Source organism: Girardinichthys multiradiatus, chromosome X, assembly GCF_021462225.1.
Source record: "Girardinichthys multiradiatus isolate DD_20200921_A chromosome X, DD_fGirMul_XY1, whole genome shotgun sequence".
In the NCBI taxonomy this organism is placed as follows: domain Eukaryota; kingdom Metazoa; phylum Chordata; class Actinopteri; order Cyprinodontiformes; family Goodeidae; genus Girardinichthys; species Girardinichthys multiradiatus.
The window spans coordinates 32881904-32898751 of NC_061817.1; the positions used below are offsets into that span (position 1 = coordinate 32881904).

Genomic DNA, 16848 nt, shown 5'->3' on the forward strand with positions numbered 1-16848 from the left:
GAAGGAAGATTCAAAATATATATTCACTACACAAGTCATCGAACAGACAAAAACCTGCCCACAGTGGAACCATTTGACTGAAGCAGCAGGAGATTAGGTGCTTGCTGTAAGGTACACAGGCAGAAAAGATTGAAGGAGGAATGACAGAAATACACCTTTTCTTGCTCCCAGACTATATTCTTGTGAATTTTGAAATGAAAACTAGTGGTGCACAAAAGAGGTGATATCTGTTAAAGGATAGGAGAAAAAAATGTAATTTTAACACACAGGAGTGTTTCCTGGGTGAAATTACACCTGAGTTGATTTCAAAAAGGAGATAAAAAGAGGAAGACTGACAGGCAAAAGTAGCTTCATTTTTCTGCTCATAGTTGGCGTGGCTCTCACCAGATCAGATATTGTTATAGAGAAATGCCAGCATGGCAGTGCAGCTTGATGAAAATCAAACAGCATAGAGAATATGTCAAAAACGTGTATCTGAATTTTATTTAACCAATGCTTTAAAACGTGCAACTTCTGATGTTGATATGAAGTTTAACATGGACATCATCTGAGTGTTTTTCCTTGTATTGGAATTAAATTGATGCTAAACCACAATTTTTAAAGACTGATGGAAACATTTATATTATCCACAGTAAGACGGTTAGAGGATTTTAATTTTCTAAATGAGTTTCAAACCCAAAATGTTGAACATTTTTTAGACAGAGGAAACATGTTCTTTACTTCTTAGAACAATAGGTAACTTTGAGTCTAAAGCAGAATTAAGTCACCAAAAAAATGCTACCTTAAACATGTAAAAATATTATTTATTTTATTATTCACAGAGATCCACTGAGAAAGCAACTGTTGACCAGAATCAATTGATTTTTAGCTTGATCAGCCCTGTAACCAGTCAGTCTGAAATCTAAAAATCCAATATTTTTCTAATCAGTCAATGCACCATGCTACACTGCTCTAATAATAATGCAATTAGGTGTGGATGTGGTGGTAAAAAAACAAAAAAAAACAATAAAGGTTAGTAATTTTAAATATTAGTGAGGTGTTTCAAATACAAGTCAGAGGGAGCACATAGATGGAGGAAGCTATTTAAAAAAAGACTATCTTCTATGACAGAGAGTTGTCTACAGCTAATTCAGGCTGAGAGAGAGCAAGACTTAAAATTTTAATTGGAACGCTGAAAAGAGTACAGCAAAGTTGCTCTTTTGTTATCCTTTTGAAATATTCTATTTTGCCAATTTATGTGTGGTAATAACTCTGACTATACTACTCTAAAACAATAGTTCCAGTTAGAAGAATCACGTTGAAAAATTAAAAGATTACTTTAGACCTAATCCTCCAAGGGGTATGAATACGTTTGGGCTTAACCTTATATTCTCTTGGAAATACACAGACACTGCTGTCTTAGAAATAATAGCCAAGTTAAGCACAATAATACTGCCTATAAGATGCTAAAGGTGGTTTAAAATGTCAAGTCTGTAATCCCTTTATGTGTTTAACAATATTAACAACACACTGTTCTTCAGCAACGTCTCTCTTACCTATGCTACAGAAAGATGCTGCTGCTCCTAATAGAAATAATGAATGCTGGGTCATGGCAGGCAGGCTAGAAAGCACATTTTGGATGTTGTTCATGCATCCAAAATATGGAAAACTCATGCCGCAGAAAACAAATAGCTACAAAGTTCTGACTGGTGCACCTCTCTTTATAAAGAAGTTTTACTGTGCAGCACTTTAACATGTTGAGTTAACATTATTATTCATTATTTGGTGTCCAATGCCGAGTCAAGGCTATAATGAGCTTCCATATCTTCGGAAAAACATATCAGTTACAGGCTTTGTTATTAAGAATTTAACAATTTTTAACTCTATACTCTGTAACTTCTATTAAATAGGTGATGTGTCTCAGAATATCAAACATTACTTTTTTAGAAAATGTCACAACTTTTAAATTCATCTAAATTACTATGCCCTTGTACACCTACAATACCTTTAGATGGGACATATGCTTTTCAATCCCTCCTTTTCACGCTTAAATCATTCAGCTTTGTTCTGAACTCCTTGTTATTGTAGCTCCACAGGCTCATTTTTTACCCCTTTTCGGAGGTGTGTGAGAGCAACTCGTTTTGGTGCGGTCTCTTTAAATGTTACTGAGGCACTTCACACCCCGCCCCCCTCCAGGTCAAGTAGTGCTGCACTTCAACCCGTTCGGCCATTGTTGTAGCTACATATCAATTATGTAGTGCTGCAGAAACCATACAGAAATGGCAAAAACAATGCAAAACTGTTTATGCAATAACACTATTCAAAACATGCAGCACGGTTCTGTCCTCAAGGAGCTAAAAGCAGCACACAGCACTAACAAAGGCAGAAGGCACGATGCTACTGCTATCAAAACAATGGACAGAACGTCATATCAACACACAAAAAATTCATGTCTAAAATAAAGTTTGTTGTTATCTTAGTGTTATTTTCAGCTTACTGCTTTGCTGTGTCTGTGGTTTCCATAGACAGAAGGAACTGACCCCTTAATAAGAAGTATTTTAGCAAATCCTTCTTGATACTGGGGAAATAGGAATTGTGTGGGTTAATACACCCAACAACCAAACCAAACTTATCCTCTTTCAACGTAGGCATACTTGAGCGTTGACTACAAAATCGTAGCGAGAAATAAAAATGGCAGATACGCGAAATTGGTCCATGTTCTTATTTAGCTGTTCCGCAGCAAATACTGTGACAAAACAGTTGTAAAAAGATAACATATGATAGAGAAAACTGTACGGACTGAAAAATATGACCCAAACAGAATATAAAGATATTTACGCAACACCTTGAGAGACTAAATTCAACTTTTCTGCACTCCTACAGACACCAAGTACACAACAACATGTATTTAAAGGCTAAAAAAGTGGATTTTGCATATTTCCCCTTTACTTGAATAGTGCAAATAATTTTTAAATAAACAAGACTCTAATAAATGGAAACAAAGTTCTACCAGTTACAAAATTTGTTACTTTCTTCATTTAAAAGATGTAAAAAGAATTTGTAATTTTCTTATTACTTATGATAAACGTCAAATTACAGATTGATTGAACCGTTTAATTTATTAAAATTATTCATAATAACTTAAAAACTAATCAAACATATACAGATGATTCATATCATGTCATATTTTAACTGCACAATATGTTCAACATTGTAATAGCATAAATTACTGTATGAAATCTAATAGGAAATGTAAATTTCAACATCCTCATGTCATCTGATCACTCCTACTGTAGACCATCTAATTAAAAGGTAATTTTAAATATTTTAATTGCTATACAAAGTGTATTTTAGGCTCCATCATGTGAAAGTGGTTTAAAGAGGCTGCGTCATAGATTAAGGGACATCTAGAGTTAAAGTTGCAAACTGTATTTAAGAATCAATTTTTCCCCCTCTTCGCCTTCTATGGAACAAATGTGGTGGGCTGGTTTAAATGCCAAAGTCACCAGCAGATCCAGGGGCCAGCTTATGTTTTCTGCTCTATTGCAGAAATAGCATAGCAGAAGATAGGGCGATGCCATTTTAAAATTCTGATTCTCAGAGTAAAAAAACAAACTACCTTTTTGCCAAGTGATGTAAATCTAACTAAAGTGAGGAATTCTTATACTGCATTAATGTTAATGGAACCTCATCAAAGACTGAAATGTTACAAAATCAACTAAACAAAAAACAAAGTCTTACAAGGAGCTATTTGGAAGGTTAATTGAGAAGACAGTCTGCCAGAACAAAAACACAGGAAGTCTTTAACCTGGCCTTCAGTGGGAAAATGATATTGATATATTTCAAAAGGAGGAAACTCAAAATTTCTATTGAACCTTGATCTTCAACCGTTCTAAAATTAAACATACTATGGTGCAATGCGGTGCAATTTCGACAGAAGCTCCTTGCAGTAATAATATATAACCTTTGTTTTGTTGACCTTGTGTCAGAGTGTTGTTGATGCAACTCTAAGGTAATCTTTGAATTTGTAGTGTTACTTGCATTACTCTCTGCTAAAGGCTGTTTCTCAATATTAGTTCCATTAGCATCTTAAATCCTAGCTTAACACACAATACAAAAGATACCAGAAAAAGTGGGCGTTTTTGCCTGAAGGTCCTCCGAGTAGATGTTTGAATTTATTTGTGTGTTCTGTGCATATATTGAGAGGAAAGCATGTTTGTATGCAATACAAAGTAGCAAATAGTGGGATTTGAGGTCAAGCAAAGCATTTCCATATGCATCTTGAAGCTGCAATCAATGCTTCTGCGTTTACTTGCTCTGTATTTTACATAAATACCTGACACGTTTTTTTTGTCTGCAATACAAAAAATATAATTTAAAGCTGTGTTAGACAATGGCTACAGCTTCCACTAACAATATTCAGGAAACAGAACAACATGTATTAGTAAGTTCAGCGCTTTACGCAGTAACATGACCTCGTCAATACAGTGCCTTGAGAAAGTACTCTGCCCCCTTGAACTTGTCAACCTCTTGCCACATTTCAGGCTTCAAGCATAAATATATAAAATTTAAATTTTTTGCGAAGAATCAACAACACGTGGGACACATTCGTGAAGTGGAATGAAATTTATTGGATGTGTCAAACTTTTTTAACAAATAAAAAACTGAAAAATGGGGCGTGCAACATTATTCAGCCCCTTTACTTCCAGTGCAGCAAACTCACTCCAGAAGTTCAGTGAGGATCTCTGAATGATCCAATGTTGTCCCAAATGACTGATGATGATAAATAAAATCCACCTGTGTGTAATCGAGTCTCCGTATAAATGCACCTGCTCTGTGATAGTCTCAGGGTTCTGTTCAAAGCGCAGAGAACATCATGAAGACCAAGGAACACACCAGGCAGGTCTGAGATACTGTTGTGGAGAAGTTTAAAGCTGGATTTGGATACAAAAAGATTTCCAAAGCTTTAAACATCCCAAGGAGCAATGTGCAAACAATCATATTGAAATGGAAGGAGTATCAGACCACTGCAAATCTACCAAGACCCGGCCGTCCCTCTAAACTTTCATTTCAAACAAGGAGAAGACTGATCAGAGATGCAGCCAAGAGGTCCATGATCACTCTGGATGAACTGCAGAGATCTACAGCTGAGGTGGGAGAGTCTGTCTATAGGACAACAATCAGTCGTACACTGCACAAATCTGGCCTTTATGGAAGAGTGGCAAGAAGAAAGCCATTTCTCAAAGATATCCATAAAACGTCTCGTTTAAAGTTTGCCTCAAGCCACCTGGGAGACACACCAAACATGTGGAAGAAGGTGCTCTGGTCAGATGAAACCAAAATCAAACTGTTTGACCACAATGCAAAATTATATGTTTGGCATAAAAGCAACAAAGCTCATCACCCTGAACACACCATCCCCACTGTCAAACATGGTGGTGGCAGCATCATGGTTTGGGCCTGCTTTTCGTCAGCAGGGACAGGGAAGATGGTCAAAATTGATGGGAAGATGGATGGGGCCAAATACAGGACCATTCTGGAAGAAAACCTGTTGGAGTCTGCAAGAGACCCCAGACTGGGACGGAGATTTATCTTCCAACAAGACAATGATCCAAAACATAAAGCCAAATCTACAATGGAATGGTTCACAAATAAACATATCCAGGTGTTGGAATGGCCAAGTCAAAGTCCAGACCTGAATCCAATCGAGAATCTGTGGAAAGAGCTGAAGACTGCTGTTCATGAACGCTCTCCATCCAACCTCACTGAGCTCGAGCTGTTTTGCAAGGAAGAATGGGCCAGAATTTCAGTCTCTCGATGTGAAAAACTGATAGAGACAAACCCCAAGCGACTTGCAGCTGTAATTGCAGCAAAGGGTGGTGCTACAAAGTATTAACGCAAGGGGGCCGAATAATATTGCACGCCCCACTTTTCAGTTTTTTATTTGTTAAACAAGTTTGACACATCCAATAAATTTCATTCCACTTAACGATTGTGTCCCACTTGTTGATTCTTCACAAAAAATTTGAATTTTATATCTTTATGTTTGAAGCCTGAAATGTGGCAAAAGTTGAAAAGGTCCAGGGGGCCAAATACTTTTGCAAGGCACTGTAGGTACAGTGATAGTCAGCAATGTGGTCATTCAAATTAAAACAATTTCTGCTTCAGAGTGTGAAAGTTCGAGAAAATAAAATAAACCAGGTGAGCTTCAGTGAAATTGGATCAGGAGTGATGACAATGGTAGGTATGCAGCAACCTGTAGTTAATGAGATTGCTTTGGTTTGAGCTACAGCTTCCATCTGACAACCACTTTTGTTTTACTCATTCAATCCAAATCAATAGCTTATGGTGTTGCTTTCCATAATCCTACTGAAAAGGTCAAAGCCCTCATTATTACCAGGATGTATATAATTCTCCATCACAGGTCCCTCTACACTAGGCTTTGAGTACTGCTTTACAATAAACTTCAGTCAATCTGTTCATTTAGTCTGTAGTCAGTAAAGAAAGAAAGTCAACAGAATGTCTTAAAGCACTGGATGTGACATGAATGGTAACTCCAGCTGCACAGTGCAAATAGAAGGAATACCTGAAAATACGATCCCAAAACCTGCTAACAAAAACATGATTTCTGTTAAATCCTAAAACAGTACAAATGTGACTGAATATTGATGTCAAGTTTTTAACTAATCTTACAGCCTGATTTATGTGCTCTGAACAAGCCTGATGCAAACTGTATTCATCTACAGGTCCTTCTCAAAATATTAGCATATTGTGATAAAGTTCATTATTTTCCATAATGTAATGATGAAAATTTAACATTCATATATTTTAGATTCATTGCACACTAACTGAAATATTTCAGGTCTTTTATTGTCTTAATACGGATGATTTTGGCATACAGCTCATGAAAACCCAAAATTCCTATCTCACAAAATTAGCATATTTCATCCGACCAATAAAAGAAAAGTGTTTTTAATACAAAAAACGTCAACCTTCAAATAATCATGTACAGTTATGCACTCAATACTTGGTCGGGAATCCTTTTGCGGAAATGACTGCTTCAATGCGGCGTGGCATGGAGGCAATCAGCCTGTGGCACTGCTGAGGTCTTATGGAGGCCCAGGATGCTTCGATAGCGGCCTTTAGCTCATCCAGAGTGTTGGGTCTTGAGTCTCTCAACGTTCTCTTCACAATATCCCATAGATTCTCTATGGGGTTCAGGTCAGGAGAGTTGGCAGGCCAATTGAGCACAGTGATACCATGGTCAGTAAACCATTTACCAGTGGTTTTGGCACTGTGAGCAGGTGCCAGGTCGTGCTGAAAAATGAAATCTTCATCTCCATAAAGCTTTTCAGCAGATGGAAGCATGAAGTGCTCCAAAATCTCCTGATAGCTAGCTGCATTGACCCTGCCCTTGATAAAACACAGTGGACCAACACCAGCAGCTGACACGGCACCCCAGACCATCACTGACTGTGGGTACTTGACACTGGACTTCTGGACTTCTGGCATTTCCTTCTCCCCAGTCTTCCTCCAGACTCTGGCACCTTGATTTCCGAATGACATGCAGAATTTGCTTTCATCCGAAAAAAGTACTTTGGACCACTTAGCAACAGTCCAGTGCTGCTTCTCTGTAGCCCAGGTCTGGGGAATGCGGCACCTGTAGCCCATTTCCTGCACACGCCTGTGCACGGTGGCTCTGGATGTTTCTACTCCAGACTCAGTCCACTGCTTCCGCAGGTCCCCCAAGGTCTGGAATCGGCCCTTCTCCACAATCTTCCTCAGGGTCCGGTCACCTCTTCTCGTTGTGCAGCGTTTTCTGCCACACTTTTTCCTTCCCACAGACTTCCCACTGAGGTGCCTTGATACAGCACTCTGGGAACAGCCTATTCGTTCAGAAATTTCTTTCTGTGTCTTACCCTCTTGCTTGAGGGTGTCAATAGTGGCCTTCTGGACAGCAGTCAGGTCGGTAGTCTTACCCATGATTGGGGTTTTGAGTGATGAACCAGGCTGGGAGTTTTAAAGGCCTCAGGAATCTTTTGCAGGTGTTTAGAGTTAACTCGTTGATTCAGATGATTAGGTTCATAGCTCGTTTAGAGACCCTTTTAATGATATGCTAATTTTGTGAGATAGGAATTTTGGGTTTTCATGAGCTGTATGCCAAAATCATCTGTATTAAGACAATAAAAGACCTGAAATATTTCAGTGAGTGTGCAATGAATCTAAAATATATGAATGTTAAATTTTCATCATTACATTATGGAAAATAATTAACTTTATCACAATATGCTAATATTTTGAGAAGGACCTGTACATTTAAAGCGAATGACACCTATATTCAATTAAACCAAATGAAATAGAAATTTCCAGAGCTATGTTTTGTCTAAATCAGGGTTCTTTGTTGTGAAGTAACATGAAATTAAATTATATTTGATAAAAGAGATGGGGCCCCTCCTACCCCATACTAGATATTTTATGCAGTATTTGTGTCTGCATCAAAGACTCTCTGGGATTCCAATCAAATATGCCATTAAATGAATCCCCTGCCAATAGGTGACAACAGACATTTTTGGAGATAGGCGCCAGATCCCCTGCGACCATCCTAGGTAAAGTGGTATAAACAGATGGATGGATGGATGGATGTTTTCTTTTACACCCTTTCTCAAAGTCATTAACATCTTCCATTTATGTTTGAAGCAGAATCAGGAACAAACATAAAATATATGAAAAACCCACAAAACCACTTCTATAGTGGTTTCTAGCTCAGAAAGTCATAGTGGGCATGAGTGAAGTAGGCCATTTTTGTTTCTAAAAATGTCCAAAGGCACGTGTTCATCTTTTTCTTTTTTTAAAAATAAACCGCACTAGCTGTTTAACAGATGTCAGAAAAATACGTAGTAGATTGAAAAGGGGCGTACAGCAGTGAGATCTGGCCTTTAATGAGTCTAGACTACAGTTGATAATTTCTTGTTAAAAATCTGAAATTTTAAATCAAACCTGAACTGGATAAATCTGAACAGACAATTTTAGTAGAGAGTTTGGGATGTATGTAGTCCTATATTTGGGAAATCAAAGAAAGAACATTTTCAATGCTTTTATTTTCATTAGAACCACTCTAGAGTTACACAGGCAAGGCATAAAAAATGAAATCTGTGGAATAATCAAACTGTACTGGAATATTCTACACTGATTACAGATTCTATAGAAATTGTTTCATAATTTGTAAAAATGTTAATCTATTTACAAATAACAAGTACTGAGTTTTACCTAAGTATAGCTAAAATCTTGTGAATTGTCTTGTCGGCTAGATGCATTGTTCCACCCAAAACCTGTCATACACATAGAGTATCAACAGCAAGAAACGCAAAATTACTAAACTTCAAATGACTCAAAATAATAAAAAAACAACTCCTAAAGCCAAACTGTAAGAGTTTTGTGCAACCACTGAGTCGCTGCAGTTATGAGATTTTTATGAACACCGAGTTGCTGCATCACAGATGCCAGACATTCCCTGCCAGTCTGATTAGGTGCTACTCTCTAACCTATAGCAGTGGTTAATTTGTCATTGTGGGTGCAGTTATCATGCCCTAGATGGAGCACTGAGAAGCAGGGTGGAGATGTACCTGCTAAGTTGCCATTTACTTTAATTGTGGAAGGCAAGAACAGTTTGTTTTGCTTTTCCTGCTCTGTCATTCCCTGCTGATGGGTCTCTTCGAGGGATAGCTAAGAGCACGTCACTACTGGAGATGCGGGAGCAAAATAGACCATCATAAACTATAGCACAGACTTAATAGATTTATTGATCAGCCTGACTAGCTCTCTGTGATACAGTAGATTCAGCACATGAAACCTCACTACGCAAGGGGCTGTCCAGAGTTATGGGACCTATTTGTATTCCCAGCCAGACACCTTTTTCTGCATGTCATCTCTCATTCCAACCTGTAGATATACGCTTTTCTTCTTCTCCCCTGAAACTACTTGCGTCTTGACAGTTCAAAGCATTCCCTGGACTTTAAAGCTGGTGATAACCAACTTCAATCAAAACTAGACTTCACACTCACTCCTCCGTCACATGATCCAAATTTGCACACACAATTTAAGTACTCTCATATTTATCTCCTTCTATGCATTTGCACCTGTGTTCTCTGCATCTTATTTAATGTGGCTGTTGCTTCTGTTTTGGTCTCACAGTGACAGTGATACTGAAGGGGCCTCGGGGAGTCTTTGCTGACTTGCAGCAGGAGGATAATGAGATTAGTGAAACCACTGAGGCCATATTAACAGCAGAAGACTCCCTTTAAGGTAAAACAAGGCAAGGAAGAAGGGATGACTAATAAATCAATGTTGCTCTAATTAGCACAGTAAACCTGACTATACCCAACAAACTGTCCATGTGATAAACTGATGGAAACCTAAAATAGAAATATTTTTCATAGGGACTTATTTGTGCATATAGGGGGGCTGCTGCAGCAGCATCCATCCTTATGCTTTCACCAGTTTTGGTGATACTTTGAAGAGACGAAACAGATTTAATTCTCAAGTTTGGACAGTGGTTGATCTCAGCGAACAATTTCTACAGCAACAGCTTGATACATCTATACAGTCAGCCAGGAAATCCTCAACACAGTCCTACACTCAACACGTACAGCTCACATTCTCAGCTCATAAGAAAACACAGGCTTCACAATGGAAATTAATCTGTGTATCAAGATCCACATGACAGAGTGTTTTACCTTGACATAGACAGTGACCTGTCAAGGAGGTGGTGGCATGACCAAAAAACACAGCCATGAACATGGGTCTATTAGGTAGCAACAGAGCAGACATGGCATGAAAAGCGGTATAAACCAGCGTGCCACCATAGTGCCACACACAGGTCAGATAGGTAGACAGATTGGCGGGAAGCAGGTGGACTGATTGAAGTAGATCACAAACTGACTGTGGCAGGGAGTGGCAACAAGAATGTGAACGAGCTGAGCAGAGATGCAAGAAAAAAAGAAGCTCTTACAGATGTAACACAACATACACTTAAATGCATCATGAACAGAATACAAAAATATTCAAATAACTAAACCTAAGGAATGAACTTAAGCACCACCTGGAAAACAGTCATGATCAGATGAAAAACCGAAAACAAAACCTTCAAATCATTACATGACCTGTGACAAGTTAGCTAACAAAGAACAAAAACAAGACAACCCTATTGATGTAGCACTAAAACCAATACCTGAATTCAAGCAGGCAGAAACATCTCTCCCATTCACTCTGAAATCATTTGTTTTTATCATTTGGCAGTGTTTCTGTTATGGCAAAAAGACAAGACAAGAGGATAGAAAGAGCAGGACCCTCTACTTGAGCTGGAAAAACAATCACAGATTCTGACCCTACCATCCAAATGTTGCAGCACAAATCGAGACTCATCAGACCAGGCAACGTTTTTCCAATCTTCTATTGTCCAATTTTGGTGAGCCTGTGCGAATTGTAGCCTCAGTTTCCTGTTCTTAGCAGACAGGAGTGGCACCCGGTGTGGTCTTCTGCTGCTGTAGCCCATCCGCCTCAAGGTTCGACGTGTTGTGTGTTCAGAGATGCTCTTCTGCATGCCTTGGTTGTAACGAGTGGTTATTTAAATTACTGTTGCCTTTCTATCAGCTCGAACCAGTCTGGCCATTCTCCTCTGACTTCTGGCATCAACAAGGCATTTGCACCCACAGAACTGCTGCTCACTGGATATTTTCTCTTTTTCGGACCATTCTCTGTAAAACCTAGAGATGGTAGTGCATGAAAATCCCAGTAGATCAGCAGTGTCTGAAATACTCAGACCACCAACAACCATGCTACGTTCAAAGTCACTTAAATCACCTTTCTTCCCCATTCTGATGCTCGGTTTGAACTGCAGCAGATCGTCTTGACCATGTCTACATGCCTAAATGCATTGAGTTGCTGCCATGTGATTGGCTGATTAGTAATTTGTGTTAACGAGCAGTTGGACAGGTGTACCTAATTAACTATTCTGTAAACATCCCCACAACGTTTAGGATTGTATTCATATTTTGATGAGAAAACAGCATACCAGCATATCGAAACGATAACTTAACTTAAGTTACTAAAGGCAGGAGAAAAGCTATCGCTACCTGTTTACTTCGTCTGCAGCCACCTGTGTGGCTGGGTTTTGCGTTACCGGGTTTTAAAAATGATGACCTAGTTTATTGTGCATGGCTTGAAAACTGTATTATAGAGCCTTATAGATCTTTTTCACACCTCAGAATAATGTTGATAGTGAAAGACAATGCTTCTGTCTGTGTCATGTGACATTGTCTGAGCATTTCTGACAAATCGTATGGTCCAGATGTTCCTAAATCCCAGGAAAGCAGTACAGCACACAGCTGAAACACCTGTTTTAAAATCTTACAATGATCAAAGCAAAGCTTTAAGTTTACAATGCAGGACAACGTTTTCTGTATGTTTGGTCCATACATGATTAACTGGAACTCAATTAAATATTTCATGGCAAATTATCAACAAGGTTAATTTAAATAAAAAGTAATCATGTTAATGTTAGCATAGTACTTCACCAAAGTGATATGGATAAAAACAGCAAGACTTCAGCAGAAGCAAGATGTGAGTTTAATGAAGACCGCTGCTGTGTTGAGAAACAAACGATGAAGCTTTAAGATGATTAATTGTCCATCATAGCTTTGTGATCTAGTCAATGAATAGATCAAATAGCAACTGAGGCTAACCCACAGAAGCTGGTTAGTAAAAAAAAAAAAAAAACTGATAGAGACTGTTGTATTCAGAACGTCATTGGTGAGTAAGTTATGTGTGTCACAATCACAATACTAATACAGACTATGTGATACTGATGTTATATAGTGTATTATTTTATTGTAGCTGCATGGCCTAAATTTATTTTGAACTGTGAATTGTTCTTAGCAAATGCCTACTCTTAACTGACTCAGTTCAGTATCAGATTCGAAATATCCTGAACTGGACATTCTTAACTTACACAGGTAAGCGTCTCTATTCCAGAGTCACTGGTCTCTAAGTTTGTAGTGACGAGGACAGAAAAGACCAAAAGATAAAGTGCCCTTACAAAAATGCAAAATGAGAAATGACAAACATTTTAAGTTTGGTTTCTGACGACTACTTTTTAACTACACATGATAACCAGCCAATAGTTGATCAATCTTATATATATCAGGGAATATCTACTCATAAGACCCAGGGCAAGTCCTATTTCCTGCTTTACACGTTTTCTGATTGTCCTGGAAATCATTTCATGGCTAAACAAAGCAAATGTCCCTCTAAACAATAATGCAATTATTCTTTTTCATGCTGGGATAATCTGTACAACTTTTGCCTTCAAATGTGGTTCAGGTTGAAATAATAGAGATTTGGTTTCTAAATAACTGAAAGAAAAGTGAGAAGTGTAAAATGATTTAAATAAAAGAGTTCTTAGTGTCCTGTTTTAGTGTAACCTGTCAACGTTCTCAGATATTTTCCAGAAAACGCAACACACAAAGTTGGACTTACGGAGGAGAAGTTGTGAGCTCCGCAGGGCTCTCCTCTGTATTTGCATGACAGAAGCATTTCATCCAGCTGGTGGCTCAGTCTGTCCATAAACTCCAGGTTGGTTCCTTCAAAATTTCTGGGTGGCAGAAAGAGCCTGAAGTCTGAGAGTTTTCTGAACCAAGCCAGATGGTCCTCCTGCATCAAGTCCAGAACCATAGGTCTCACTGTTCGGTTAGCCAGCAGCAGGCCAAGCCAGTGCCCAGCGAAGTACAGGTCGCTCTTTGTAAGTTTGTAGAGGCGAATTGGGTTGTTGTTGCAGATAGTAACAGCAGGAAAGGCAAGTTCTTTGGCCCATTCAGTGTGGATCCGTGTGTACGTGGGAAAGGAGAGCCAATGAAGCAGTCGGTTGGAGGACCAGGATAACAGCAACCCCAGGGAGGTGCACAGGGCCAGCAGCCAGAAGGCCCGGCGGCCAACAGAGCCTCCGGGGACACAAACATGCCGCAGGCCGTGTAGACGCGTCCTTGACAACAGAGTGGATGTGACCTGAGCCAATGTTGGCTTTGTGTGAAGTCGCTTGTGAGCCTTTCTGATCATGGCTGGGGATCCCCTCTGGAGACAGTGCCTCTGCAGGGCCATTGCTGCCCACAGTGCTCCTACGACTGCAGGAGAGGCTTCATTTCCTAGCCAGGCCTCAGGGACTGGGGTCAACATGTAGCTCCAGGAGAAATCCACTACAGTAATCCACACATGGATATGGTTTTGGCCGTATGCCCCTTATTTATCCATGCACTCACAACCAGAATAATGCCGCATGCACATCGAAATGTACCCTCACAATAACATTGTGTGGTTTAAAATTGTCGTCCCGTCATTCAGCAGCAGCAACTACTTGTTGGTCCTCTTTCCTAGTCTCAGTCTGAGAATTGCTCCAATCACTCAAGTCAGCTGGGAAAGAAGAGAGAAATCAGAGAGGCAAATGTGCTCTAAGCAAGGCGTCTTCTACATGAGTGAGTCCAGCACTCATGGCAGTTAGTGTGACAGTGAGCAAGAGATGTCGAGACAGAGAGAGCAATGGAAAGAATAGGATGAAGAGGAGGAGACAGGGAAAGAAAAAAACAGAATACAAAATGCAATAGGCTAAGCAGGGAGGATCAAAACAAATGTAAAAAGGGATGATAATTAAAATAATGAGATGATAGGGGTGAGAGATTCGTTGGTGTGGTCAGCTGTAGCAGAGGTTGCCTTGTTCCAGCTTTCCCCTTTTTTGGAGTTTTGATTTTGTGTTTTAAAGCTCATTAGGGTCACAGAGGTGTACAGCCAGACTTTATTATTAATCTTTTCAGCAATGAGTACAAGCTTTAATTCATTAGAGGTATTCAGTGCTCATTTGTTTTCTGTCCCACTGTGCATTATCACTTTGTATTCTCTTCAGCTTTGGCCAGTCTTATTAGCTTCTTCAGGGATCCACCAAGTAGTTTTGGATCATCTTCTCAACCCCACTGTCACAGTTGCAGACATACAACACACTTCCACATTTAAAAGAAGGCATTCATGCATATTCACAGACATGCACAGAGGTTTTCTATGGGAAACCAGAGCAGGGCTAATCCACTCAGTGACACTCTGATCTCAACATCTCTCACCGCCTTTGCTCCGTCTCTCGTTCCTCCCTCTTCCTCCCTAGTTTTTCTCCGCGACTTAGAGAGAGCATCTCTTATCTTAGTATTCCTGTCATGTCTTCGCTCTTTTCTAAAAATACTCTCTCCAAATCAAATCTGTCAACTTGCCCTCACGCTCCTCCTTCTCTTCTGTTATTTCAGTCAAGCCCTTGGTCAGGTTCAGTCTCCTCCTCTTTTTATTCTTCTTCTTCTCCACTTTGTACAAACACTCCGGCTTCTTTCTCCATTAGGAAAGCCTTCTCCGTGTGCCTTCTTCTCTCTGAGTCCTTGTCTGATTGTACCAGCGTTCTCCTTCTCCCTGCTCTGAATGACTTCTCTCTCCTCTGTGATCGCTCTGTTTATCCCGCCTCCCTCTCTCTTGTGTGGTTTCCTCCAGTTTATATGCAGCTTTTCCTCCGTGTCACCTCTTCTCTCCTCTTTCTGCGCCACGACTCTGTCCACGCAGCTGGTGAGTCCGTCACTGATGAGACCGCCTGTCTCTCTATGCTAACTTGCGCTGTCCCCCCCCCCCCCCCCCCCCTCTGTTTGCCTGCTGCTGCTGCTGCAAAGCAGCCATAGAATGATGAAAGGCAGACAATTGCATGCAGCGCACATCAATAATATTTTGCATGCTTTCATTATATTCCAAATTTTTATTTTCTTCCCTTTTTCAAGCGTGAAGGTTGAAAATTTATTTAGAAACATGTTTCAAAAACTGCAAATGCAATTTAAGAAGCATAATGTGAAGCTACTGCTCATCTGCATTGACTCTGAGTCAGTTCAGGTGGTTCTGTCATCGCATAAGGATGCCTTAAGGGGGTTTTGCCGGCATATAGCACTGAGAGAAGACCCCTGGGCAGACCAGGTCTGTGTTCACAACATTATCCAAAACAGGGCAGGTTAAAGGTCAAACCTGCTGCATGAACAACTAAGTGTGCAGTTCTGACAGTGTTTTGACATAAACTTACATTGCTCTAAATAGGTCTAGGCATGTGTGTTCGGTAACAATGCTGAACTCTCTGTAATCACATTGTTGAATAAAAATATATGAAACATCATTTGGAACTTGTTGGAAGAACTATGTATCCCTTCTGGTCTGGAAATGCTTTGGGATCCCCTAGTATGAACTGAACAGTGTCACAGGGAGAGATGTCTGGGTTTCAATCCTGGGGGTGTTATACCCACGACCCAAGATTAAATCATGGGTGTAAAGCTGAAGACAATAGACGGACAGATGTACGGACGGAATTGAAAATATTCACAGAGGTTCTGGACCTTAAGGGGGCATTGTGGCTCAGCAAAGAAAGGGAGAATCTGACTTTGAGAGTTCACAAAGCTACAAGAAGATATAGGAATAAAGGTGACTTAATAACATCAAATTTGAGCTATACATCTAATGTGCTGCAATGGAAATCCACCTAAAATAACATAACTGACAATTTAAGAGTTGGACAACAAAAATATATAGTGTGGAAAATGTATTTAAATATACTATTCGTACTTCTTGCTCAATGTCTAAACATACGACCAGATCATTTTACAGCCCAAAGACCATGTCTTGCACTTTCAATGTCCATAAAGGGGCTGAGCTGAATTTGGAACTTAAATATGAACATTTGAAAATGCTAATTTTATTGTGAAAACCAGTTTTTATTTTAATGGCAACGTCTTCTTTCCTATGTAAATAGACTGATAT

The 16848-nt window shown here is 39.5% G+C and overlaps 1 protein-coding gene across 4 annotated transcripts in view; it reads right to left on the reverse strand.

The window, feature by feature from the left end:
• Nucleotides 1–16848, reverse strand: part of LOC124863215 (acid-sensing ion channel 2-like) — a 599660-nt gene that overhangs the window by 181501 nt on the left and 401311 nt on the right. Inside the window, exon 1 of one of the 4 annotated variants that reach the window (XM_047357511.1) lies at nt 13513–15637. The exons of the other annotated variants lie outside the window; for them this stretch is intronic. Coding sequence (XP_047213467.1) covers nt 13513–14205 — 693 coding nt within the window. The 5' untranslated portion in view covers nt 14206–15637. Of the gene's footprint in view, nt 1–13512; nt 15638–16848 lie in introns of those variants that run through there. 4 annotated transcript variants of the gene reach the window in all.